The sequence below is a fragment of the Sceloporus occidentalis genome, unplaced genomic scaffold (assembly GCF_023333645.1).
Source record: "Sceloporus occidentalis isolate IW3139 unplaced genomic scaffold, rSceOcc1.0.p SCAF_484, whole genome shotgun sequence".
Classification (NCBI taxonomy): Eukaryota; Metazoa; Chordata; class Lepidosauria; order Squamata; family Phrynosomatidae; genus Sceloporus; species Sceloporus occidentalis.
In genome coordinates, this window is record NW_028317464.1 from 156,432 (window position 1) to 183,058 (window position 26,627).

General features: G+C 41.8%; 1 protein-coding gene across 1 annotated transcript in view; it reads right to left on the reverse strand.

The window, feature by feature from the left end:
* LOC149271618 (uncharacterized) overlaps positions 1-20,644 on the reverse strand; it is a 59,573-nt gene extending 38,929 nt beyond the window's left edge. Inside the window, exons 1-6 of the mRNA XM_089507276.1 lie at positions 20,339-20,644; positions 15,236-15,321; positions 14,496-14,832; positions 12,981-13,034; positions 5,742-5,786; positions 425-478 (exon numbers count right to left, since the gene is read on the reverse strand). Of these exons, the coding sequence (XP_089363402.1) occupies positions 425-478; positions 5,742-5,786; positions 12,981-13,034; positions 14,496-14,832; positions 15,236-15,321; positions 20,339-20,644 (882 nt within the window). The remainder of the gene's footprint in view (positions 1-424; positions 479-5,741; positions 5,787-12,980; positions 13,035-14,495; positions 14,833-15,235; positions 15,322-20,338) is intronic.
* Positions 20,645-26,627: the final 5,983 nt, after the last annotated feature.

The window sequence follows — 26,627 nt, forward strand, 5'->3', positions numbered from 1 at the left end:
ATGTGCAATCATGCCGATGCTATATGACCTGTTATATTTACCCTAATTGTATACATTATATATGGGATGGAATGCCTAACCTGTCCAAAGAACCCAGAAATTTGAACCAATCAAGTGAAGCAAACATATCTCTCCTAATGTTTGGAGTCCTCTTCTCACCTTTTCCCCACCCATTATTTTTATTTCAAGGAAGTTTGCTGTCCTCCTCTTCTCATATGGGGAAATCCTGAGTGAGCTAGCCCAGGGAATTGATGTGACATTATACTACAGTTGGTGGCAATGGGTGCTTCACATTGTTTTGTCATTCAAGTACATCTTTGTAAATCCATAATAAAATCTGATTTACAAAAAATCCCAAACCTTTGGAGTCCTGCAGCTGGACACCATAAAGCATGATCAAGATGTGCACTGATCTAATACTTACGGGGCTTCCATCTGGACCTGGGGGGCCTCTTTCACCAAAGTCTCCATGAACACCCTAAAACATGGAAAAGACCATTAAGGTAGGGAGTGGAGAGAAGTGTCTCGTAAGACAGTTGGGTAAGCAAGATCTAAAAATACTGGCCTCAGAGTATCATTTGCCAATAAAACCATCTGTGGGAGCGTCAGTGGCATTTTAACCCCCCTCATTTAATTAATAGGTTGCCTTTCTTTAAAGGCCTGCTGCACCCGCACTATACAGGAATGAAGCCTTACTGTGCAGTTGAGTGAACATAGTGACCGCTGTAAGGTCTCCTAATCCCAGGAGAGAACCCCGGGGACTCCAGCTCAGTCCCCCTTTGAGAACCTGTAACCTGTACCTTTGAGTTGCAGGAGTGGGATTTCAATTCTTCATAAGGATAAAATCTGACTTAGAAGGGCCCGGTACTGGCTGATGATTAAGCACTGACTTTAATAACTAAAATGTCAAAATGTGCTAACCCTAATGGACTACTCACCCAGGTCACTGTGGAATACTGTGTTATGGCTTTGAGAAACCCCAAGTGATGCTGTGTAGTAAATGTTATATACATATTTATATTTGCCCCTTAGTTAATAAATACACTAATTAACCAAATTTGATTGGTAATTGGATTCAGTTTCACAAGAAACACCCAGTCGTGATTACTGCCAACCTCACCAAATCTAAACATAAAATCGACTAAAAGGTCTCAAAAAGCAGCACGCGATGCCGCGATCTAAAGAAATTCAAGAACAGAGAAGAACAGAGAGAGAAACAATTCACTGGCATTTATCAGTCTGGAAAGGATTACAATGTAATTTCTAAGGCTCTGGGACTCCAGCAAATCACTGCAATAACCGTTCTCTACAAATGGAGAAAACTTGGGATGGTGATGAACCTTCCCAGGGGTGGTCAGCCGAGCAAAATGAATCCAGGAGACCATCAATGACTCATCCAGGAGATCACAAAAGAACCCAGACTAACATGTAAAGAACTGCAGGCCTTACATATATACTATATATGTGTATATGATGTCGTTGTGAGACATAGGTCTGTATTTGATTGAAGCGGCTTTATCGAGGTGTAGTGTGTGTGATACGGTTGGTGTGATTTCCGCTAACACAGCGATACACAGGCATCTACCGCACATATCTGAGGATTTTGTTACCAATCTCCATCCCATGTTAAAAGGCACGAGCCACACGCAGCGTCAACCACAAAAGCAGAATGTTTCACGATGGAGAAGCTCTCGCTATATATTTCTATATTTACAGCCCAACAGGCGCCACCAGCGAGGGCTTCTCTTTGTAACTTAACTCCACACAGTGAAAACTGAATCCAGACGGTTACCGGCAGGAAACCCACAGTTATTTGCAGAGACTTATTTATAGAACAAGGGGTTCTAACCCAAACACAGGCGTGACACCTCCTGAACAACTGGGGCTGAACATGTATATGATCCATTAAATCTGATTTAAACTACTGAAACAACATCCTTATGGGACTTGCTGAACCGTGCTAAAAAGGAGAAAACTCCTTAAAAAAAAACCAATAAAACCCCCCCCCCAAAAAACAAGGGATTAAATCTTTTCATGACTCATATAACTGGGTCCTTGGGCATCATATTATAATAAGATATCGTAAAACTATGTGTTGTGTATTTTGTATTGCTTGGTGTGTATAGCATGGTATGTGGTGCACATTGTGTAGTGTATTGTGTGTATAGTTCAGTGCATGGTGTGTATAGTTCAGTGCATGGTGTGTATAGTTCAGTGCATGGTGTGTATAGTTCAGTGCATGGTGTGTATAGTTCAGTGCATGGTGTGTATAGTTCTGTGCATGGTGTGTATAGTTCTGTGCATGGTGTGTACAGTTGAGTTCAAGAACAGCCCCGGAGGAAAAGAATTGGACAGAGGGGCCCCATGAATGTAGTGCGGACGAGGTACCCATGGTCAAGCCTGCTTAAGGGGTTAAGGCATGACTAAGCAAAATTTTGGCACTGAAAATTTTAAGAATTAGTGGCATGTGCAGGGCCAGAGGGGAGGGGGTAATTACCCTCCCTGAGGGGTATAAAAGGAAGGGTCTTTTCACTACAGGGGCAATTATTTCAAAGTGCATTTTCCCGCCCATCCCTCCCCTAATTTTTGGCATTTGCCGGGTACTCTGGTTTTTATACTGGTACGGTGCAGGAGTTAACCCTCTAGGTACGGTTACTTGTGGTGCACAGAGGTGTAAGTGCAGGACACTCCAGGGGCATGCGTCCCTGTGAATCGTAGGGTCATGTGACTGCCGCGCTAGGGGACGCCGGCAGTTCCAGCAGGGATACAGGTGGTTACGCCCATACCAGCAGGTTACTTATTTGGTTATTAATTTGGTTATTAATTGGTTATTAATTGGTTACATGTTTGCTTTCATTTTGACGATAAATATTGATATATTGTGTCAAAATGTGTTGTGTTAATATTTGACACTTTGTAAACATTGATAAAGGTTGAGTGTCGCGATGCTGTAGTTATTTTAGTCTGCACCGCGGACAAATAATTCCATATGTGACGATTAATAACATTTTTTAAATAAAGAAGTGTCTCTTGTTTTATTTGTAAAGAGGTACCGAACACTGGACGCTACTTCATTCATGGCGTGTGCAGCGCTGCAGAATCTGCTGGCGCTCTATAAATAAATGTAATGTGTATAGTATAGTGCATGGCATGTATCAGGTGCTGTGTACTATGCTGTACTATTTACCTGAACTCCTTTGGGTCCTTTGATCCCCGGGGCCCCCGACGCTCCCTTTGATCAAAGAGAAATGTAAATGAACAATGGACAATGTCACTTAATTCACCAGGACTAGTTGTGGCACTTTAGGAAAGCATGGTAGGAACTTATCATTATTTATTGTTTTATATATATATAGCGTCATCATATCCTGTAGCGCTGTACATTTTGCAATCAGGACATGACAATTAGTATATAACATAACAATGAGACAGAAGACAGAAGGTGTGGAAGAAGCTTACAACTCACCCTCTCCCCTTCAGGTCCAGGGGGTCCAGGCACCCCAGCTATTCCAATAAAGCCCTAGAAAAGTAATTCAAATAAACAGCCTTCACTGCCAGCTGAGACCCTTACGGCTCCTCCATCACCGACAGCAGAACTCGAGGGCTTCGGATGGAAACCACAGCAAAAAAGGGAGGTGGAAACCACAAACATTCTGCATGAAATAAACGCTGACTGCGTGTCCTGGGGCATCTATTGCATGTTCGGGAGCCCTTACATTATTTCCCCTCATATAAATATAGCAAAATGCTATACATAAACTGTATATTTCTATTCGAGACAAAATGTGTGATTTTTCCTTAATATTCATACTTTTCCATAAAGCAAGGAGCTTAAGAACTGCTATCTAACTGTAAGCTCTTTGGGACAGGGACTTTACTAAATATGATTGCACTTATTGTCATCCCCTATATTTTATCGTAAAGCACTAAAAGTTGGTAATTGGGTGCTCTATAGTCTTATGAATACCTACCCCAATGCCTTTAGGGCCAGGAAATCCTTCAGGTCCAGCTGAACCCTAACAACAACATGACAATATTTCACTTCATTAACTTTATTAAATGAATTAAACTTTATTAAATGTTTCTACACATTCTAATCATCCCTAATATTATTTATATATATATAAAACGCGCCTCCACGTTCACATTAAAATATGACAATCACCACTCCTTGGATAAAAAACATCCGTCAGTCTATTTACCAAAATAAATGTATATATGTAGTTAGATAAAGGTTACAATGGAATAATTTACCTTTTTCAGAAAAGTTTCATGGAAAGTAACCATTTCAAGTATTTTACCAATCGTTTAGAATTTGTTAGCAATAATATTGTTATTTTGCCTAAACCTATAGCAGCAAATTTTATGGGTACAATATTTACAGCACATTCACTGCACCTGCCTGCCAGGGTAACCAACTGCCCCCGCGTATCCAGACAACCCAGGAATTCCCTGCAAAACACAGAAAAAAACAACGCCTTGAAACGAAAAATATAGCGAAACAACAGAGATCGCAAGAAAACGAGAGGCCATAGTAGTAGCTGAATGGAAAAAACAAAACCAGGTGCTGGCAATCAGTCACGACAAGGAAACAGCTGGACATAAGAGCTTACAATCAGTTTACACCCTGTTGGTAGAGGAGTATTTACGGGATGAGATTTAGCATGTCGACAGGCTATTCCTCAGCTGCATTTACTTGTTTCTCATAAAAGTGTAAATCCTCTCCATTTCTCTTGATCCCTCAGTGCAGATTGTATCAGAAACTTGACTGTCAGCCCCAGCAGATATATTTTTACTTAAAGGGCCCGGATTACGTAAATCTTTTTTGCCTCCAAGTTTTTATACGAATACAGTTAGCGTTGTTCCTTCCGTAGTGAAAAGCCCTCTGATGTGGGTAGATTTTGTCATCACACCGGCTCCTTTTAACCTCCATGTTAATGGTTACCAGAAGTCACCCACCAATTGCAGAAAGAATTAAGCAGATGCAGCTGTTAAGGATGATGGTTCAATCCTGTAAACATGATTTCCGAATGTATTTATTTATTGAACCGTGTTTATTACGTCATCTACTTATTATATGACTGCCTTTTCTGTACATCTCCTTTATTATACTACAAACCAGATATGTGCGAATGGCCCCAATACTTTTCCGCCAAAGGCTCTATAAATGGGCTTTGTAACCCAATATAACCCCCACCCGGACCCATGGTAGGGAAGTCCTGAGCCCTATACTTCCCTATACTTCCCACATTTATTCTATTACCTGCACCCCTGCTCATGGAAAGGGGTCAATTATCATCAAATAGTTTTTGAGCAACTTTTTAAGCCTTTTATTCAGTTTCGGGTGAAGACATTTTTATTCCACTCGCAGACACACACGTGCACTCATAAATATTATTGAGTAAGCAGGTTGTTTTACAATCATTAGCATGCAAGGGCACGCAATCCCAACTAACCCTTAACTCGATGGGCCACTCAGCTTCCTAGTGAATAAGACACAATTCAGCATCCCAGATATGGCTGTAGCCCACATCCCACTTCCAAGGCTGAGAGGTATGGAAAGTGGAGAGCTGCTCACGTGAAGCCATTTTCTCCATAGACACAAATCTATAGATACCTACAACCCTCTGTCTCTCTCTGTCACCTGCCGATTTTCATAACCGTAGATGAAATGTTCTTATGTCTCTCTCTCTCTCTCTCTCTCTATATATATATATATATATACCATTTACAATGTTTACCTTTTCTCCGGGAGGACCAGGGGGTCCGGGATAACCTTTAGCACCCTGCAGAGGTAAAAGCAAGAACCTTAATATTAACACTTGGAGTATGGCATAGAAGTAAGCTACACACATCACTGATTTCATCAAAAGTGATTATTTATTGGTCCTCCTGGGGCAGATCCAAATAATTCCTAGAGATCTTTGTGGCCTTGACCCAGATTACTTCATGACATCATAGGTGGCCAGATGAGGGTTACATTGTTCAACTGATGGAGACTGCAGGGGACTGGAGTATCTTGCCCCATTCTTAAAACCTTCCCAACTACCAACCTAACTGATGTCAAGGCAGCTCATATACCCAAACCGCCAACCATACCCTTACGAAAAAATTACTGCAGTTTTTCTGAAGTAATACTGCAGTTTTTTGGACATGAAAAAACTGCAATACTGCACATTTACTGCAGTTTTACTGCATTTGTACTTCACTGTACTGCAGTTTTACTGCAGTTATTTTTGTACGGAAGTACAAATGCAATAAAGCTGTGGTACATTAGTAACATAGTAACATAGTAACATAGTTCATAAGGTTGAAAAAAGACCAAAGTCCATCAAGTTCAACCTATATACATATTGTGTCCCTACTGTGTTGATCCAGAGGAAGGCAAAAAAACCCTTATGAAGCAGATGCCAATTGCCCCATACCAGGGGGAAAATTCCTTCCCGACTCCAAATATGGCAATCAGAATAAATCCCTGGATCAACGTTCTGTCCCTATTAATCTAATATCCATAACTTGTAATATTATTGCTTTCAAGAAACACGTCCAGGCTCCTTTTGAACTCTTTTATTGAGTTTACCATAACCACTTCCTCTGGCAGAGAGTTCCATAATCTCACCGCTCTTACTGTAAAGAACCCCCGTCTGTGCTGGTGTAGAAACCTTCTTTCCTCCAACCGTAGAGGATGTCCCCTTGTTATAGATACAGTCCTGGGTATAAATAGGTCCTGGGAGTGATCTCTGTACTGTCCCCTTATATATTTATACATAGTTATTAAATCCCCCCTAAACCGTCTTTTTTCCAAACTAAATAACCCTAATTCTGATAATCTTTCTGGGTACTGTAGTCCTCCCATTCCCCTTATTACTCTGGTTGCCCGTCTTTGAACCCTCTCCAGCTCCACTATATCTTTCTTGTACACTGGTGCCCAGTACTGTACACAGTATTCCATGTGTGGTCTGACTAGTGACTTGTACAGTGGTAGAATTATTTCCTTGTCGTGGGCATCTATGCCCCTTTTGATGCACCCCATGATTTTATTTGCCTTAGCAGCAGCTGCCTGACACTGGTCGCTACAGGTAAATTTACTGTTAACTAAAACTCCTAAGTCCTTTTCCATGTCAGTTGTCCCCAGTGTTTTCCCATTTAATACATATTCCCAGCCTGGATTTTTCTTCCCCATGTGCATAACCTTACATTTATCTGTGTTGAACCTCATCTGCCACATCCCAGCCCAAGCCTCCAACCTATGCAGATCCATTTGTAATCGTGCACTGTCCTCTATTGTGTGCATTGGTTTGCAATATAAAAAAAACCAAAGTGCAGTAAAACTGCAGTACAGTGAAGTACAAATGCAGTAAAACTGCAGTAAATGTGCAGTAATACTGCAGTAAAAGTGCAGTATTGCAGTTTTTTCATGTCCAAAAAACTGCAGTATTACTTCAGAAAAAACTGCAGTAATTTTTCGTAAGGGTATCTCTTAACCATATTCCTCTTCCTTCTATGCTCCTTCTATGTTTAGAGGTCATTAATGGCAACCCTGGCCAATCTATCTACCTACCTGCTCCTGTCCAACCACAATAAGGTCTAGCTCATATCTGTACCCTCCTGTGCTCCTAATGAGGTTCCCTTAGGATTGATGGGACTTTGGGGTGACAACATTTTGCAGGTGTTATCACAAGGTCTAGATTGCTACCGGCCACTCCAAGTCATTTTTGTTCTTGTAACCACTCCAGACTTGCCAGTAAAAAGAAGCCCCAACATGAAGCCATCCCCATTTTGTTTCACCCCAGACAGTATTTCTCTCTCCCTTAAGCAGTATTGGCATAGCAACATCTAAACAAGATTATATATGATTTTGTTCTGGAATAGCTTCCAGCCATATATATTCCAGCACCAGGTGAGGTGTCCCATGGTGAATCTGTGTGGATCATTCATAGTTACCACCAACCTCTTGACTGCTCCTCTGCCCTCTTGGACTAGACAGATCTGATGTAATATATTCTTTTTACGAACGGATATAACAGCACTCTGGAGATGCTTCTGGTTTGGGGTATTATAACCCACCTCTGATTGGTCCAGGATTGTTTTCTAGGCTTGTTTTATACCTTCTTGGTCTTCATAATCATGTTTTCTAGATGATTACACTTTGTACACATGCACCATAGTCCTCCCATTGGAGGAGCAGCAGCTAATCTCAGCGTTCCGTTAGCATTCATGTCATTGGCTGTCAGTATTCATACTGATTTCAATAGTGAAGGCTACAGTGCATGTGCAGGAAGTTTACTTATGCAAATACTCCCATTACTGGCTGTATCTCATTATCTTTAATTAACTTCTGTTCTTGCAAAATTCACACTAATGCCAATGAGAAGTTTTCCTTTGATCTTGTAAGCGTTCGTTTAATTATGAAATACTCGCCAAATGTCTATGTGTATTTGAGTTCACAATTGTCTCTTAGATTTGTGTTGTGTGTGTTGAATTGCTTACTTGTGAGTATCATTGTAGCCTTTAACAGCAAAAATCTAAATTACAGATGGATCACTGAACTGATCAAAACCTTAACACAAGTTTGCTGAGCAAGGGCCTTAGGCACAGTTGGGGATCCACCGTTTATTTTTCTCCCTGCGGTCTGCCGTAAACCAGAGGTGTATTGTGGCCTAGGCCTAGGGTGGCAGGCCCAGGGGGACAGCAGCCAGTGTGCTGCATAACAGGGTATCTATCTCCCTGTAGGGCCCCTGTTCAATGGGCCTATTAAAAGGGAGATCATTGATCTCCCCAACCAGCCCACTACGGCTATGGAGGACTTGGCTGGTAAGGCTACCCTGGGTTAGGCCTAGGGCAGTGCCAAAGGTAAATATGTCACTGACTGTAACAAAAAAACTGGGGTAACAGTATTAAACATAGGGAACATATTAAAAGTAAAATGTTTTCTTACCTTTTGGCCTTCAGGACCCCGCTCCCCCATGAAACCCATTGATCCTCGATCCCCCTATGATGCAGAAAATATTAGCATTAAATATTATTATTTTTCGTAAAAAATTCAATTAATATATTTCTAGTAAAAAAAGTTTCTCGAATGATGTATGCACACAAATTAAATCCAATAAAATGTTGCAAGTGCAGAGGTTTTATTGAACTGAACGTTACATATACTAAGGCTTTATCTGCAATTGCCTGCTTGCTTTTGGGTTATCTTTAAAACATAGAAAAACAATTAAAAATCTATTTATATATATATATATATATATATATATATACACACTCACTGACTACTTTATAAGGTACACTTTGCTAGTACCAGTTCGGACCCCATTTTGTCTTCATTCTTTGTGGCAGACTTTCTACAAGGTGCTGGAAGCATTCCAGATTTTGGTCCGTATGGACATGATGGCATCACTCAGTTGCTGCAGATTTGTCGGCTGCACATCCACCACATCCCAAAGGTGCTCTATTGGATTGAGATCTGGTGACTGTGGAGGCCATTGGAGTTCAGTGAACTCATTGTCATGTTCAAGAAACCAGTTTGAGATGATGTTAGCCTTGTGACATGGTGCATCATCCTGCTGGAAGTCGCCATCAGAAGATGGGTGCACTCTGGTCAGCAAGTTGTCTTGACTGTGTCTACATGCCTAAATGCACTGAGTTTCTGCCATGTGATTGGCTGATTAGCTATTTGTGTTAACAAGCAATTGAACAGGTGTACCTAATTAAGTGGCCATTGAGTGTATATATGCATGTGTGTGTGTTTACAAGTCCACTCAACATGTGACAATGTTATAGAGAAACCTATGACTTTCCAAGAGCTGGTATCAATACCTTTTGTCCAGGTGCTGCCTGGCCAGGTGAGGATCCTGGATCTCCTTTTGGACCCTTTTAAAGACATTAAAAGTAAAAAAGTAAATTAGATTATTGGCCTGTTAATTGGTTTTATAATAAATGACTCAAATATACAGCCCAGAGTGTAAAGAAGCTTATTATTAATGCCAGATAATAAAATTAACAAAGAAAAATGGACCAAGAAATCCTCTTTCCCCCTGATGCCACATGTCTCCATGTTCCTGATTCTAATGGAACTGATGTCCAGAGGCCACTGTCTCCTGGAGGGGGAAAGGTACGGTGTTCTGACATTATGACCATGAAAGACCCACAGACAACCAAGCAATATGTTCAGAGCAGAAACACCATCAACTTTAGCATCACCAGATACTCTGCCTAATTTCCTCATCTTACCTCCTCCAACTTTTGTCATGGCGTCCTTCATGTTATTGGTCCTTTTCCTTTAAATATACTGCTTATTCCTCCCCTCATAACAACCACAGGGCAACCCATAGCTCCCCCTTCCTTCTGTCATCACCCCCGCTCACCTCACATGCACTCTGCTTTCTTAAAACCAGATGAAGGCAGCCCATCCATCCAGATTCTGATCACACATCTTATCCTTCTTCCTCCTTCTCCTTCTATGCTCATTCTATGCTCCGGGGTCTCCCTATCCTTACCTGCCCCTGTCCTCACACATTTTATAAGACCTCCTCATCCCGAGCAACATTGCCTACCTCACAGGTAGTGAAGCCCCACTACCCCCTTCTCCTGCCCCTTCTGGTAGGCACACTCTCTGCAAAACAAACTCATTGCTGTTCATGACCTCTTTATTTCTTACTCTTCAGCCTCATCCCTAGCACTGAAACCGACTTCTTTCCTCTGATATTTCTCCTGTTGATCTTTGTATCAGTGGCCCTGCTAGGGGCTAGTAAAGGCCACTAATAACATCTCTTCCTTTGAGGTTCACTCTGTCTTCTGCAACACTTTATTGAGACAGGCCTCACAAAAATGTAACGAACAAGCTCCTCACCACTAAAACCACTGGTCACCTGTCCCTGCTCATCCTCTTGGACCTCTTTACAGCCTTTGACACTGCTGTCCGGCCTCTTCTCCTGCAAACCCTTCTAACATGTGGCATCCATGGCATTGAATTTCCCTGGCTTCCTTTAACGTCTCCTTCTCTGCCCTTTTTCCTCTCCCCTACCTCTCTGTTGGGGCCTCATCTCTATCAGCATAGTTCTACTTCTATGCTGACAGCAATTTACCTTTCCTCTATCTCCAAATACTCATCTAACCACCCTGCCAGTGGCCGGCATCTCTTCAACTATTATAATGTTTCCCAATCCTGTCTCCAGGATGTTACCTGCGCTGTACCTATTCTCTGGAATATCCTGCCGCATTCTGTCTCTCCCCTGCTTGTTCTAACTTTAAACACTCACTAAAAGCCCACCTGTTCAGAGAAGCTGATAATCTATTTCCTAATACCATGAAGAAACGATCTGTCCTCTCCACCTTCAAGATCTCTGTCCACTAACTTCTCCACATCACCCTCTCTACAGTGAGATCATCCTTACACAAGCCAAGCAGCCTCGTGTCTTAATCTTATTGTCAAATTGTATCTTGTCAGTTTTAATGTTTTGTTATTTTGTTCTATTTCTCTCAGGTTACAGTAGAGGCTCTCCTACTCTGCTACCCCCTCCTTAAATAACATTCCTTTCACGGGAAGGTTGAAAGCCTCTGCCCACAGTACACGGAGCAGGAAAGAAACACAAAAGGAATCTGTATCAGTTCCACATGTTTCTGAAATAGACACCATTCTAGAAGGACTATAGCTGGATAGAATCCAAAGTTATCATGTTGGGTCTATTCAAAGACATCTAAAGGAGGATTTGAAATGTATTCCAGATTCCCCGCTTCCTGTTGTCTGTTCCACACTCTGTAATCACAGTCGTCCCTGCAAAGTCCAAAGACTACTCTCTCAGGTTGGGTGTATAATCATTGAAAATTACAGGTTTCTATTTTTTAAGAAAATATTATCTCTATTTTCTTTCAGTGATAATAGTAAATAAATGCAAACATACGCATTATTTTGTTTAATGGTAAATTTGAAAGGTGATGCTCCTGGGATTCATAGGTTCCTGGAGCACAAACTTAAAACCCTAACCCTGGTTTATCACAATAGACATTTGTAAAAATAAGAAGAAGGAATAGCTTTTTGTCACTTTTTGTTTTTTTAAGTGGTCCGTTTCAAAACACATTCTTTTGAAATAGGTGAAACACTCAAAAATGTTACTTAAGGAGGGGGGTCACAGAGTTTGAGACAAAGCAAGCAGATTACATAAATCTGTCCGTAATAGCGGGCATATTCAAATGAGGGACCTATGGTACTATAGGTATGGAATCAGAAAGCAAGACACCTTGTAGTAGAGGAGTTACATATAGAGACATTCTGTACATTTGTGTCTCCGGACAGGAGACTTTAGGCAGCTTTTTCTAGTAAATTATTATATTCTTATATGAGTGACGCAGTACAAAAGCTACTAATTTATTGCAGCCATCCAGCACATTTTGTGACGGGGATATCATTTGTATCATTGTATCTTATTCCTGCTATATTGTGGACAATGACTGTGTTAAAGTAAGGCAGGTGGAAGCATTTACTATTATTTCTTTAGAATGACCTTAACAGAAACATCTGTTTTCACTTATAATGGATATTCTTAAATTCCTGTTTCTTGTTTTTCATCTATGTGCACTTAAAAACCCTTTGTGTAGCTGAACCTCTTTTTCCCGGATGTTTGACACATGCTGTGGTTAGGATTGTAAACACATGTGGATCGCTAACCCCCAGCACAGAGACAACGCGCTTCTCTTCAAAGCATTGCCCTGAACACATGTCAGACAGAACCACAATACAGTAACAGTACAGAGATCCCACGTGTTCCCTTTTGCTTTCCTGGACAGGTGGCATTCTGCTGTTAACCAGGAGAGGGAGCTCAAGGTGGCCCTTATACGATGAGCCCAATGGGTCAGGTAATGTCTTAATATGCGTGTTCAGAGCTCTGTTTTCAGGTACTTCCCTGTAGCAGTTACTGTATCAGTTACTTATCATTTTATCACCTTGTTTTAAATAAATCAAATTATTGAATGCTACCTACCTTGGGACCAGGTGGACCAGGTGAACCAGGGATCCCGTGAGGTCCAATCTCTCCCTAAAAGTAAGGAATGGATTTTGATAAAACTGGAGTATTTTTCATTCAAGAAAAATGTACTTCCTCATAAAACAAAAGATTTTTTCTTTTTATGTTAATGCCCCTTTTAATTAGGAGAACCATTAACAAAGAATGTCCATTACAGTCCCTAATTCAGATGTCACATGTTCCTGTGCCTGCACCGGGGCCACATCATATCCCTGATTAAAATAAAAGCAGTGCTCCCTTTGGAACCTACCTGCGCCCGGGTAGAAGGGGGAGGCAAGTAACTGCCATCAGTAAATTAGTGACAGTGGGGGAACCCTTAGGCTGTCTGAACTGGACTGGGTATATACAGATTATCATCATCAGGACAACAACAAGGGGTACCATCTGTGCCCCTCATGGATTGCAAAATGAGTTTTATGGTCCAAGGGTGTTGGTCCTAGTTTAGTGTCTAATCCTGGAACCCCTGTGTCTCCGAAGAAGAAGTCTCTGAGGTCCCAAAGTCTCATGGCTCTGGGTACACACTTCTGTGGCATTTCGATAAGCATCGGCTGCACCTTAAAAATTTCCTGCAGTGATCTCTGCAGGTGAGGGCTAGTATCTTTTGGTGTGGGGGGAACATGCAGCTAAGTGACCATCCACCGCCCCAACCCCACATGAATTTACCTACACACCCAGCAATGCTTAAAAAATCACGCACACCAGACCTTTAACTCATCTGCTGCCTGGTTTCTCTTCTGCTCGCACATATTGTGAGCTTCTGTACTGCTACTATGGGGTCACGTAACTGCATTATGTGACTCCACTGGCAAGGGTAACAACCCTGGTTGAAGAAATTGCTGTGGCTCAGAAGGCAATTGCCCCCAAGCAATCACTGGCACTTCATCAGGGCATTATACCCTATTGGGGCATTGGGCAAGCTTCCTCCCTGGGACCTCCGTCGCCCAGAGGTGACAGTTCTCTGCAACGGCTGGTACTGATATTTCCATTAAGGCTTCCTGCTTTGCTGTGTGGTGCCAGCTGCTAGAGTATGACATCATATCCCAGAGCTCTGTATCAGGTTTAGTATATACACTTAACGCACATGTGAAATAGCAGCAGCTTTTTCATTAGGTATATCCTTCTCTTATATTCATTCTTTGTTGGTCAAGAGGCATTAGAGTGAACCTTTAATAGCTCTGTATGTTCAGCAAACAGACAGTTATTAAAAGTGTTCAGGCATTACCGCGATTGAAAAAATGTTGCGTTTGAGAGACATCAGTTCTGGACACCTCTGTGATGGCCCAGGGTTAATAAGTGCCGTCTGTAGTAGCTATTGTTTGATTTCTGTATGTCTCAGTATATGTGTGATTATTGTTGTGCTTTTTGTTCCCTCATGTACTGCCCTGTCCATATTCCACATGTCCAGACTTTAACCCTGTATAGCCTGGACACCATCAACCACACCGGAGCACCCCTTTCATGGAGTTAACCCACAGGTGGTGTAGTACGGACCAGGGGTGGTTCGGAGAGGGAGCCTCCTGCAGATCCCCGGTCGCTGGGACCGCCAGGAGAGTGGAGATCAGCTGGCGTGGTTGTGGTCCGCACGCCGGCTATCTCGCAGTCCGTCCCCGGGAAACTTTGAACTGTTGTCGCTCGGGGGCCCTTCGGCCGATCGTGTCGCTTTTTGGACAGGATACCCTCAGGACCCCGAGCTATCCTTCGGTACACCGGGATCGCCGCCGCCCCCTCGGCATCACCCCGAGAATGACGGCTAAAGTTATTCTGACATTGCAGGGCTCTGTGGCCTAAGTGTGGCGCCGGACTGTCTGGTCTGGGAAAAAGATGTGGACATGATTTTCGATTTGTTTCTCACCTAACCTATGTATAAGCCTGTGTGTTTCCCAAATAAAGAGTTCCTGTTCAACCTCAATACGAGTCTCGTCTTGTTGTTGAGGTAAGCCTCGGCGCTGCCCTTATCAGGGCGGTAGAGCTCTGTATTGCTATACTTCTGTATACTACAGCGCCGCCGAGGTTCCTGAAGAGCTGTGTCCTCTGCTATGATCACTTATTGTCCTTTTCAGGACAATAGCCCCACTATGTAGCTCAGCTCTGGCTAGCCACGGTGGTAAAGCAGCCCCTTCTCTATGCACGCTGGTTCTGTCTGGCGCTGAAGGGGTTAATCGCTGGTGTCCCAGTGGCCATGGGGAGGAGGAAGCAACGTTTGGTGGGTGTACCCAGTCGGGGTACAGGTCGTTCCCGTCACATTCTCCATTTGGAGGATGAAGGCATTTATAGATTCATGAGAGAGCTCAGAAGGAGCCTGTGAAGAGACCTATGAGGTTGGACCTGTATTAGATGACACACCAAGGGACAAATTAGTCTTTACGGTGTTACAGATCTCAGGCTTAAAAAAGATTTCTCAGAAAAACTAACCTCACACTACAAAAGGCCGTGGAGAAATGTCAGTGGGCTGAAGCCACCAAAACGCAAAAGTCTGCAAGCACAGATCAGACTATTCATGCGCTGGAAAGCAAAACTACATTAAAAAAGCAGACATTAAAGTCAACAAGAATCAATATTCTAAAGATGCGCAGCAGGGTACATGCTTTAATGCAGTAGGGTGCGTATCCCAAAGAGTGACACAGCTTTGGGTGCATTTTTGTACACCTGCAATAAAAAGAACCACTTTGCAAAATGCTGCTCATTACAAAATAGAGAGCAGACACCAGGGCAGCAGTAAAGACTTTGTTTGCAGGAGCAATCAAAAAATACGAAAGTCTGACCATGACAAACAACAAAGGTCAGCATGATGCTCGGTGGTGGCACTCCGATCATCTCCAAATTGATCCCTGGAGGAGAGGTGAATGTGTTACCAGCAAGATACCTGGCAATGTGCACATGACACAAACACAACATTGGCTGTATATGTTGGATCCAGAATCAATATGATTATTGCTGTATTGTCGCACAATTGCATCTTTAGCCAGGTGATAACTAGGACTTTGGATAAAAATATTGTCAGGCTCCGGGTCCTGCTTCTGAGCGGCGTGGGGCAGCATCCTCCGGTTCTGCAACCCTCCGCAGTGGGACTGTGCAGTTGCAGAGCATGTAGCTTGCGTGCCACGTTCAGTGGAGTGAAGGTATTGAAGCTGATGAGGGTGTCTTATCTCCCAATGATGTTTCCTTATTGCTGGGAAGAAGGGGGCAGAATCTTTCAGGCCCTTCACAGTAAATCTGAGAGGGTGGCACACTTATGCTAATAGAAGGAGCCTCTAATCTACAGCCCTGTATAACCCCCTACTGACTGCAGTCTGTGCTTTTATGTTGCCAAGCAGTGGTGTCTTAGCGTGGTCCCTTGTGTTCCTTGCTACAGTTCGCTGGCCTCAATTCACCTCGGGCTTCTGACCCTTGGCTTGCTCTCTGGATTACCCGGTCTCTCTCCTGTCCCACTACCTTGGCTTGTAAACCCGTATAAGAATCTTTGCTACCTAGCTTGGATCTCCGGAATACCAGCCTCTGGGTGACTTTACTTCCCCACTAAACACTCACAGCCCAGCCTTTGCAAATATTAAGTTTAATCCAGACAAAATCCAATTTAAATTGTCTGAAGTTTGATATATGGGATATGTGATCACTCCAAAAGTAACGCAGCCAGAAAAAGAAGAAGTCCAAGTTGTTGGCAAAATGCATAATCCAGAAAATAGAAAGGTGCCGACCAATATATCCCTGGGAAGGCTCACACTACTGAGGAAACTGCTCTGTAAGCATGTAATTTGGTAGTGGGGTTCGCAGCACACAGTAGACTCTGTGATCCAACAAAAGATGTGGTGCTTCAGGCTGGTGCATCCAAATCTGTCTTGATGCATGTTTGGCACAAGAAGATACCCAATCCCATATGCATCAAGGGCAATGACTGCTGCAGAGTAGGACTATGCACAGATTGAGAATGAACCGATGCCCAAAGTATATGCCACATAGAAGTTCCATCAGTACATTTTCTGAGGAACCTTGTTACAATCTGACCAAAAGGCTCTGAATGCAATAGATATAAGACTACTAATCAACATAAGGTTTCAGGGTATACAACAAGTGAGTAAAATGCTCCTTGTCCAGGGCTACAGTGAGCCCATCAAGGCAAAAACAGGACATGCGCTCTAAAGAGATGATCACCTTTACTTTATCTGCATCCGCAACAATTGGAGTAGAATTGTTCCCTTACTTGCAGGCCTCCATAGAAGATGGCATAAGTGAATTAAAAAGTTTTATTCACTTATTGGTCACCAAGGAAAAAAAAACAATTCACACCTAGCCTGCAGCCATTCCGGCAATTAAAGCACATGCTGCGAATGGAAGATGGACTCCTGCTGTTGTTTGAGAAAATTGTGGTGACCCATGAAAGGAATACAGAAGACTAAGACGACCGGCTAGCATATCATCCCTACTAAAGTTATCAGTGACCATGTGCGTGTGGTGAAATTGGGACATTTGCAAAATGTGGTGTAAAGTTCACTTATCCTAGTCCAGGTTACTACTAATGAAATGACTTAATAGAGAGGACTCTAAGGGTGATTACATTTATGCTGTAAAAGTCATGGGAAAGAGATGGAGATCCCCGCATAAGCACTCCTAGAGCTACGCGAAACATCAATTACAGGGTATATAATTAATGGTATATCACATAGCACAGCTGTTAATGGGTCGGACATTGAGATCCAAACTACCTGCTGTTGCTGCTGCCTTAAAATCCCAGATTCCAAGATCTTCCCATCAGCAATTGACACAAATACAGCTCAGACAGAAGCAGTATTTTGATAGTACTATTAAGTCCCCACCAGCATCCCAAAAAGGTGATGCAGGACATCTATGCTATCTGCAACGGTGAGAACCAGTTGGCTTATAATGAGGGTTTGGGTTAGGGTTGGCCTGGGGTGAACCTGGCACTGCAGTCCAAAAAAACATTCTCAGGTGTTCCTAAACCAAAATCCATTTCACAATAGCTCCTGTACCTGATGTCGAAGAATATGTGATAAGATTGCCAAACATAATGTTAGATATTATTTTGATGAATGATGTTATTTATAGTAACAGTCCAGTAAGTTTTTCAAAATGAATAAAAAAAAATCTATATGCCACTGACACAGCCGAAATCATTAGGGGTTTAATTATGTGCTCTTTTGCCTGGTGCTAGAGGATTAAATAAAGAATGTGGACCCAGCCATAAGGAGGCAGCGGTTGCCGGTATGGTACTTCCTAGTAAACCAGTGTTTACTTTACAAAATGAAAGAAAATCTATGAAGAGCAGGCTTTTTTGAAGTTAAATTGTTATATTTTGCCACATTGAAAATGCGTTGATTACTTACCCTTGGACCTCTTTTCCCCGGCAGGCCTGGTAATCCTGGTGGTCCTTGTGGGCCCTTAATAGAAAGAAATACAGAAATATATTATTCTTAAAACGTTTTGTGCCATAGTCTGTAACTATCTATCTTACTGTGTTACTAACACTTTAAATAAGCATTGGAATTTCGGAAAGACATTAAAAATCTTATGGGGTATCATGGCTGAAGTTGTGGCTGGATTTTAGCCCTTAAAAAAGTCTTACTTTTTTTTCCTTTTTGTCAATTTTTTAAAACTGGTTTTCTATACTTGTATGAATTAAGTGAAACTTACTGCTGCAGATCTCAATTGGATTTGTGAGAACATTTATTAAAATGACAATTTGAGAAGCAATGTATAAAATTAAATATTACAATAATACAATCTTTAAAACAGATGTAAAGAATACAATAAATGGAAAAGACACCAACATCGTCACTGCAGCTAACCCGGCTCCTGACAGACCAAATGCCAAGTCCCTGCCTCTACCAAGCTCTTAATGTTTTGTCTCAGATAAAGTAATATTTTTTTTTTCTTTTTTCATTATATAGCGCCCACTTTATGCAACACTTCAAAGAGTTTGACAAAACTCGAAATGACAGACAAAGATGAACCAATACATTAGGTAAAGAGGGCCCAGTTTGAAAGCTTACACTCTAGAGGGAGTGGGGTGTAGAACGGTCTAGGGAAACACGAGCTCTATTTGTGGCAGAAAAGTTCTAGCTTCAAAGATGGTACAATTTTTCTTGAATATTGAGAGGAAGCAAAAGCTGGGGTTCCAGAGGTAAGGGGCACGATGGGGCAGAAGAAGAGGTGACAAGGGAGAAGGAAAGCTGTGTCCCATGGGAAGAAGATCAATTAGTGGAGTATTTTCCAACAAGGGCATAAATGTATGGAGGGGCAGTACCACGGACAGCTATGTATGTTAATATAAGGATTTTGAATTGTATTATTGAGGTAATAGGGAGCCAGTGGATGGCTTCAAAATTGTGGAGATGAATACTATGTAAGCCTAGCAGCATTTAGGATAGACTGCAAAGAAGACAGAGGAACGCCAACAGAGAATCGATGCAACAGTCAATGCAGGAAATGATAGGAGAATCAATCAGGATTTTTGTGGCTTCTTGGGTGAGGAAAGGGTGGAATGCGACTGATCTTTGAGGGGCACCAACCAGTGGCATTTTCTGGCCTAGACAGACTAGGCCCCGGTCTAGCATGCTCGGCTTCCAACTTTGTGGAAACAGTTTGGGGTAACCCTTTTCAATTCCATCATGACTGGGTCTTGAGCACAAAGCAAGCTCCATAAAGACATAGTTAAAGGAGTTTGGTTTGGGTTGAACTGGAACGGAGGTTGCAAGCCGGGCCTTCAAACATCAGTGCCTGACCTCACAAATGCTCGACTGGATGAATGGGAAAAAATTTCCATAGAAACTCCCCAAAATATTGTGGAAATCCTTCCCACAAGAGCTGAAGCCATTTTCGCTGCAAAGGGGGGACCAACTTCATTATAATGTCTCTGTTAGTGTAATAGTCAGGTGCCCAAATACTTTTGACCATATAGTGTATATATACAGTTGTGTGAAAAAGAAAGTACACCTTCTTTAAATTCTATGGTTTTACATATCAGGACATATTAACAATCATCTGTTCCTTTGCAGGTCTAAAAATTAGGTAAATGCAACCTCAGATGAACAAAAACACATGACATATTACACCGTGTTATGATTCATTCAACAAAAATAAAGCCAAAATAGAGAATTGACCCTACTTTTCCAAAAGGTAGGCAGGGAGAGGGGATGTGCAGCTCTCGGGATTTTAACAACATCTCTTTGCTAAAGCAGTTTGTCAATCCAGCATGTATTGAAAAAAACATTGAAACTATTATAGAATAAATTAATTTCACTGATCTTACTGCCACTTCTTTAAGCCATTGCTGGTTGTCTGGAAGGGTAATGGTTACTTACTGGAAGCCCTGGGTCTCCTTTTTCTCCTTTTAGCTGCTCAATTTCGAACAATGCATTGATCTCCTCATAATCATAGTCATAATTGTCATAGGCGTTCTCAAAATTATAATCATCATCTTCCCCAAAGAGCTTGTCTTGATCCAGCAGATTGTAGTCACTGGGATCCCGGTATAATGTCCTGTTGTAGATTTGCCTTATAACTGATATGTCTTTCCTGCTGCTGCTCTTTCCATTGATCCATTTGTCCAGTGATATTTCCGCTGGCATGGCATCATTCATTGATGAATTACTATGTATCCCTGTCATGTCTGCGATGCTTTCAGCCATACGGCTTTGGTACTTTGGTTTATGTACATTCTTAATTTGGGGAGATTTATTGCCATCAGACTCCTGAACATGGTGCGGTGACATTGCTTCGCCGAAAGTAACATTCGCTGATAGACTTTCTGCTTTATGAGATGATACTGGCCCTTCGGACTGCAGGCTGGGTTTATTAGTGGGATTTTTTACAAATTTATGTGGTGCAGAGTGGCCCAGCGTGGCTTCTGGTCTTTGTCCCATGGACCTGTATGTGTCTGCGTGGCGACAATGCTGTTTTATATACTGACAGTAATTTTCTTCTGCTTCTGCCGATGGGATAATCTCTAACTGACAAATCGCCCCCTCAAACTGAACAGAGCGACGGTTCATCCTCCCTACGGAAATCAGGCCACCAGCCCCGAGCGTCTGATTATAAAAGACAATCGTTTTACTGAAGTATGTCTTCCCGCACTCCGCGACCAAGGAGACAGACTGCTTTCCAACACCAATAGCAAAGTCATGCCATCTTCCATCCTGGACACTGTAATTAAAGAACACTGACTGCTTCCCTCCTGTGAACACAACTACTTTTCTTGGTAGTAACTGCACACCAAAATAAAGATGGCTTTTGTTCCTGATGCTGAAAAGAAAAGCATTGTTTTCCCTGTCTGAACGGAGACTTATTAACACTAAAAAAGGCCTCTTCGAAGCTAAGGAAAAATTGTCGATTGAAAATTCAAAATAGGAGTTTCTTGTTAACACGAGTCCTGGTTCCTTCAGGTCAAGACCTTGAGCTTTCGGAAGAAACGGCCAAGCATTAGCATTCAAAACGGAAACAAATGCAGAATTCTTGCTGTCTACCACAATCTGTTGAAGAATATCTAGACCTAGAATGAAAAAGGTGATGTATTAGTTCACACTCTTTGGCTTCAAATATGTTTCAAACTTCAAATAAGAAAGAATAAATGAAAAGGCTAACCTTAACCTTCTCCAGAACTCACAGCAAACCTTTCACTGCACATTTAAGTGACAATTCAAAAAACCTCAGATAATCCAGAATAAATAGTCTGCACACATTCCAGAACCTCCGACACTATGACATGAAAATACCTTGTACTGTATTTTTCTCCTTCCAGCAAACTTTTTTTTACAAAAATATGGAAGAGGCTTGAGAATTTTTGTGGCTATCATTACGAGGTAAAACCTAGAGTCACGTGAGCCTTCAGAGATCCATTCTTCAGGCATAAAGTGTCTGTGGTCTGGAAGGCTCAGATGTCTCCACATCTTCCACTGGTTGTTTTGGAACCTTAGAAAAGCCACAGTCATAGAAACATAGCATTTGACATCAGATAAGACCCATTTGGTCCATCTGGTCTGCCCATTTTTCCTGATGTAAGACTCAGGTCTTAATTACTCCTTGATCTTGTCTTAAATTCAGGATAGGTCATGCTACAGTACTCATCCCATGTCTGTCATGCACCCTGCAGGGTAATAGCTTAAACCCTTGAAAATCTTGTGCAAATCATAAAAAAACATCAATAATTACATATTCTATTACAAGTAAAACTGAAAAGAACTATGGTCCTACTTATCATTTAAAACAATAAAACATTAAATGGGAAATAGAAAAAACATCTAGAAAAAATAAAACGGGTACAGAATATCCTTGGTCATGTTTGGCGTTTGCTATTTACCAATACGTTAAGAGACATTTACAGAAAGGTTGAGACTGTGTTAACCCTGAAATGTTAAAGAGCCATAAATCCAGCAAAACATCAACATTTAACAAAGAGTAAAGATGTAACATTCTACAGAAAAAATGTAAAAAAAAAAGTAAAGTCACCCAGCAAAATGAACACTACTAATGTGCAGGAGCTGTATACTACATACAGTCCCTAGTGGGGATCACAGGATGGTAGGAGAGAGCCTCTGAGTGCCCGTCGCTTCTCCAGGGAGCTGTCAAATTGATCTCATCTCCCATGTGTCCACGTTGTGATGCTCTGAAGCATTGCAAGGTGTCTTATCAGGTAAGGTACGTGGGCAGTCCTGACACCATTACCAGTTTGGTCACTTGAAAAAAACGCAGCACTTATGAGCAACTAAACCGCAATCTCCTTGAAGCTCCCCCAACTATGTCAAAACCTTTCAGATCATTATTATTATAAAGAGTAATAAATAGTCTTACCTCGTGTCTCTGCAGCACCAAAAGCTGTGCATATTGCAATTAAACAGATAAATGTTATCCTAAAAAATACAAAGGAGATAAGAATTAGATTTGATTGAACAAGCAAAAAAATCTGAAGAACAAGTATAAAAAACAAGTGCTGGCAGACTTAGTCCTGGGATGCAAATACAGTTTAGGGATTCACATCCCTAACTTTAAACAAAGCAACCTCAGCAACTTCATCATTTTGCAAGTTTCACAAGTCAGGCACCTCAAGCTGAATGGAGCCGTAAAAAATGCAGCAGCTGACCTTCCAATACAAGAAATAAATGTACAGAACATCGGAAAGCAGTATCTTGTCCTAATTCTAAATTGAAAATGTAAAAACAACTCCAAGGCCAACCACTGTATTTTCTGTTGTCTGCACCTTTGTCGGGTAAATCTATCCACACTTAACCAGCCTTAGCCAGCTGGGAACCCTCTGGGTTTGACCTGGAATCTCTGGGTCAGTTTCTTCTTTTGCGAGATCTTAAACAGAGCCACTGGATCCTTCACGCCCTCCGTCAAACATGCCACCACAACTTCCATCTTGGAAAAGTCTGTCAAACTGCCTCCCCATCTCTCATCTTATCTACAAGCTTCTTGAATGACTTGCATACATCCAAATTATTAACGTTCTAAATTCCAACTCTTTATTTGGCCCTCTCCAATCTGAATTTCCACTCTTGACACTCTACTGAGACTACTCTTACTAAAGTGAACAATAACTTATTCACTGTTAAATCCAAGGGCCACCACTCTTTGCTAATCTTTCTGGATATATTCAGTGATTAGGGTTAGGCAAGTATGATGTCTTATGCTGATGTCATAGTTTGTATAGTGGTTTGGAGGGGAGAGCTGGTGGTGGCGCTGCCCCTCATTTAGTCTGTACATGTGTCCAGCATTATTCTTTATATTACCTGTGCCTCTCTTGCTCTGAAATCTGCCATTATTATTATAATGTTGGAATAGAAGACTGCACGGCTCCCAGGTCTAGGGCAGAAAAGAACGTTACTTTCATTTCAGCAGAGTCTGAGCTCCCAGTAAGTCAGGGGCACTGGGATATTTCAGGCCTATCGCCCATCATGATGGTTGTAAGCACAATGGTCAGAGTTACACGAAGAACTTAGAGAAATGACAAAAAAATAATGTGTATGTATGAGCGAAATGAAAACATCAAAGGGTTTGCCATTCCACACACTCAAAGAGTTCAGTACACAGAATGTGAAATAAAGCGTTTTTGGTTTCGCTATCACTGAACTCTATGACACATGGAAAAATAAAATGAATGATATTTGGCCTTTAACCTCGCAATCCCCTGAGTAATCTCCCTCCACATGCCTAACATTCCTCTCCTTTCAGATTGGGAGCGTTTTTGGCTGAGAACAGAAATCCTGCCACCTGTGAAAAACGTCCTAAACGTTTTATTGCAGGTAAACCCTGCCCCTTGCACCTGATTTCCCCGCCCACTGTGTAGGATAAGCCAGCCCCCTGCGCGGTTTATGTCTCCAGGTCATTCTTAGAATTGTGGTCTTTTGACATTTTGGAAGGTATGGTTTAAAGGCCAGATTCCTGATAATTATCCAGCTCTGTCTTTTTAAGTATAATAAAAACGGTACATGTTTTCAATCTGTAGAGAGATTTCCATCATAAAAATGAAATATTCCAATTTTATGTACACAGGAGAAGTTATCGACAAAAATAATATTAGGAAAACAGCAAAAAGAAACTGAATTGATATCATCCTGTTTTTTGAGGATAACGCTGTAAATGATAAATAGGAAGGCACCCTTATCCCATCCACAAACATAAAAACTGTGAGTATTTTATGAATGGTAGTAAAACGAATGACTGTAATTCCCAAGCAGCTGCCCCAACAGGTGTTTTTCAACTTTACAAAGAAAAAAATGGATGGGGGTATTTTTTAAGGTTGTGTTTGTAGTAGTTAAAGGGGAAGCAACCTGCTACTAAGCCAAAAATCCAGAGGAATGTGTCCCCGCAAAACATTTCGGTATCACAAGTGTGAGAAACAGGATTTCAGTAAGAAATAATACACCGAGGGGGGCAGTAGATATGACATATCTGTTTTTTAGTAGACTTGCGCATTCATATTCGGGCGAACATGAAAACGTGCAATAACTAATCTCCCCGGTCCCGTCCCCTTTCTAGCCTACCTTGTCTACGCAGCAATGCAGTGGGGAGCGGGAGCGGGAATCCATAGGATCGCGCAAGGAGTTAAAGGTCTGTGCGAGCGACTCTATTGGTTGCCTACAGGGACCTCCTCTGGCATCAACCAATTGGACCTTTCACGGACCTTTAGAATCCTGGCGCCAAAGCTGCTGTGTACTGCGTTAACCCCATATTAACCCCTTCTAAAAAAAAAAAACAACAAAGAAAAAAACCGGACACAAAGAATGTACACAAATATTCGCCCAAACCGAACACAGGAAGAGTTGGCCATCAATCATAGTTTTTAGTAACAAATAGTACAGGGGGGGCAGTAGATATGACCTATCTGGATTGGGGTTAATTAGGTATTTTCAGAGGAAGGACATGTTACTAGCGGGGCCCCTTAGGGGTTGGTACCGGGGCTCATTTTTTTAAAATATTTTTATTAGTGATATTACAAAAAGTCTTAACAGTGCGGTGTGTCTTTTTGCAGATGACACAAAAGTCTGCAGCAGGGCAGCCATTTCTAAGATAACACATCAAATGGCTAGTGATTTAAGTAATGAAACGGCCTCCCAGCAGAAGTGGTAGAGGGTAATACAGAGAGGGTATTAAACATGCATGGGATAGACATACGGCTCCTGAATCTAAGACAAAACTAACGACTGATTAAGGTTTCAGTCTTTACAGCAGGAGAGATGAATGACTAGGCGGGCCGACGGGGCCGATCTGCCGGCAGGTTCTATGTTTCTGTGAATATGAGTTGGGTGAAAGTTCCACGCAAGCAGCATATACATTGCTTATAGTTTATATTAAGGAAATAACTTAATTTGCCCGATACTGAGAGTTTAAAGCAATGAGTCTTTTATCTATCCAGTGTCTCTTAATCATTTTTAAGCAGATGGAACAGATCCTAGTTTAATCTCTGATCTTAAAAACTAATAGAAGGCACATAATGATTTAATCATCATCTGTTGCTACTTCCAGGTTTTTTTCTACGCATGCGCCTACATCCTGACCGATTCAGGAAAAGTCAGTTTCTTGCCAGGAGCGCTGGCTACGGCAGCCTCATCGGATGAGTGACATGTTTAATCTCCAAACTGTCATGCAGCCCAAATACTTGAGAATATTCCAACCTGGTATTTGATTTTATCAGATTAATGTTTGCTTGGCTCAGACATCCCAATGAGCTTTGCTTAGCTGACTGTGACGAGGGCTCCAGTACTGACCATTAAAAAGGTCTCTTCATCCATACGTTAATGGCAGACCTGGATTTTGTGGCAGGTGAATAGGCAACAGAGTAGGTTGGCCTCGTAATCCTGTTAGTATTTAGTAAAGCTGCGTTCTGTAGGACATCAGCGTCTTTAAGGCACGGTATGTTTGAGAAGCTCCTGGTGGTGAATTTATGCTAGGTAATAACTTTCTGCTTCCACAGATATATCCTCCAAATATCTGTTTTCTTGCAGTAAAAAGGTCTGCCTGTTATCCCTCTCAGGAAAATGCTGAGTTGGCATATTTAACGATGATGTCCATTTGCAGTGAAGAGAGAGAGAGATACAACCACAAAGGCTGTAATAGTAATAATTCTCGGTTGTTGCCATTCAGTTACAACGTATC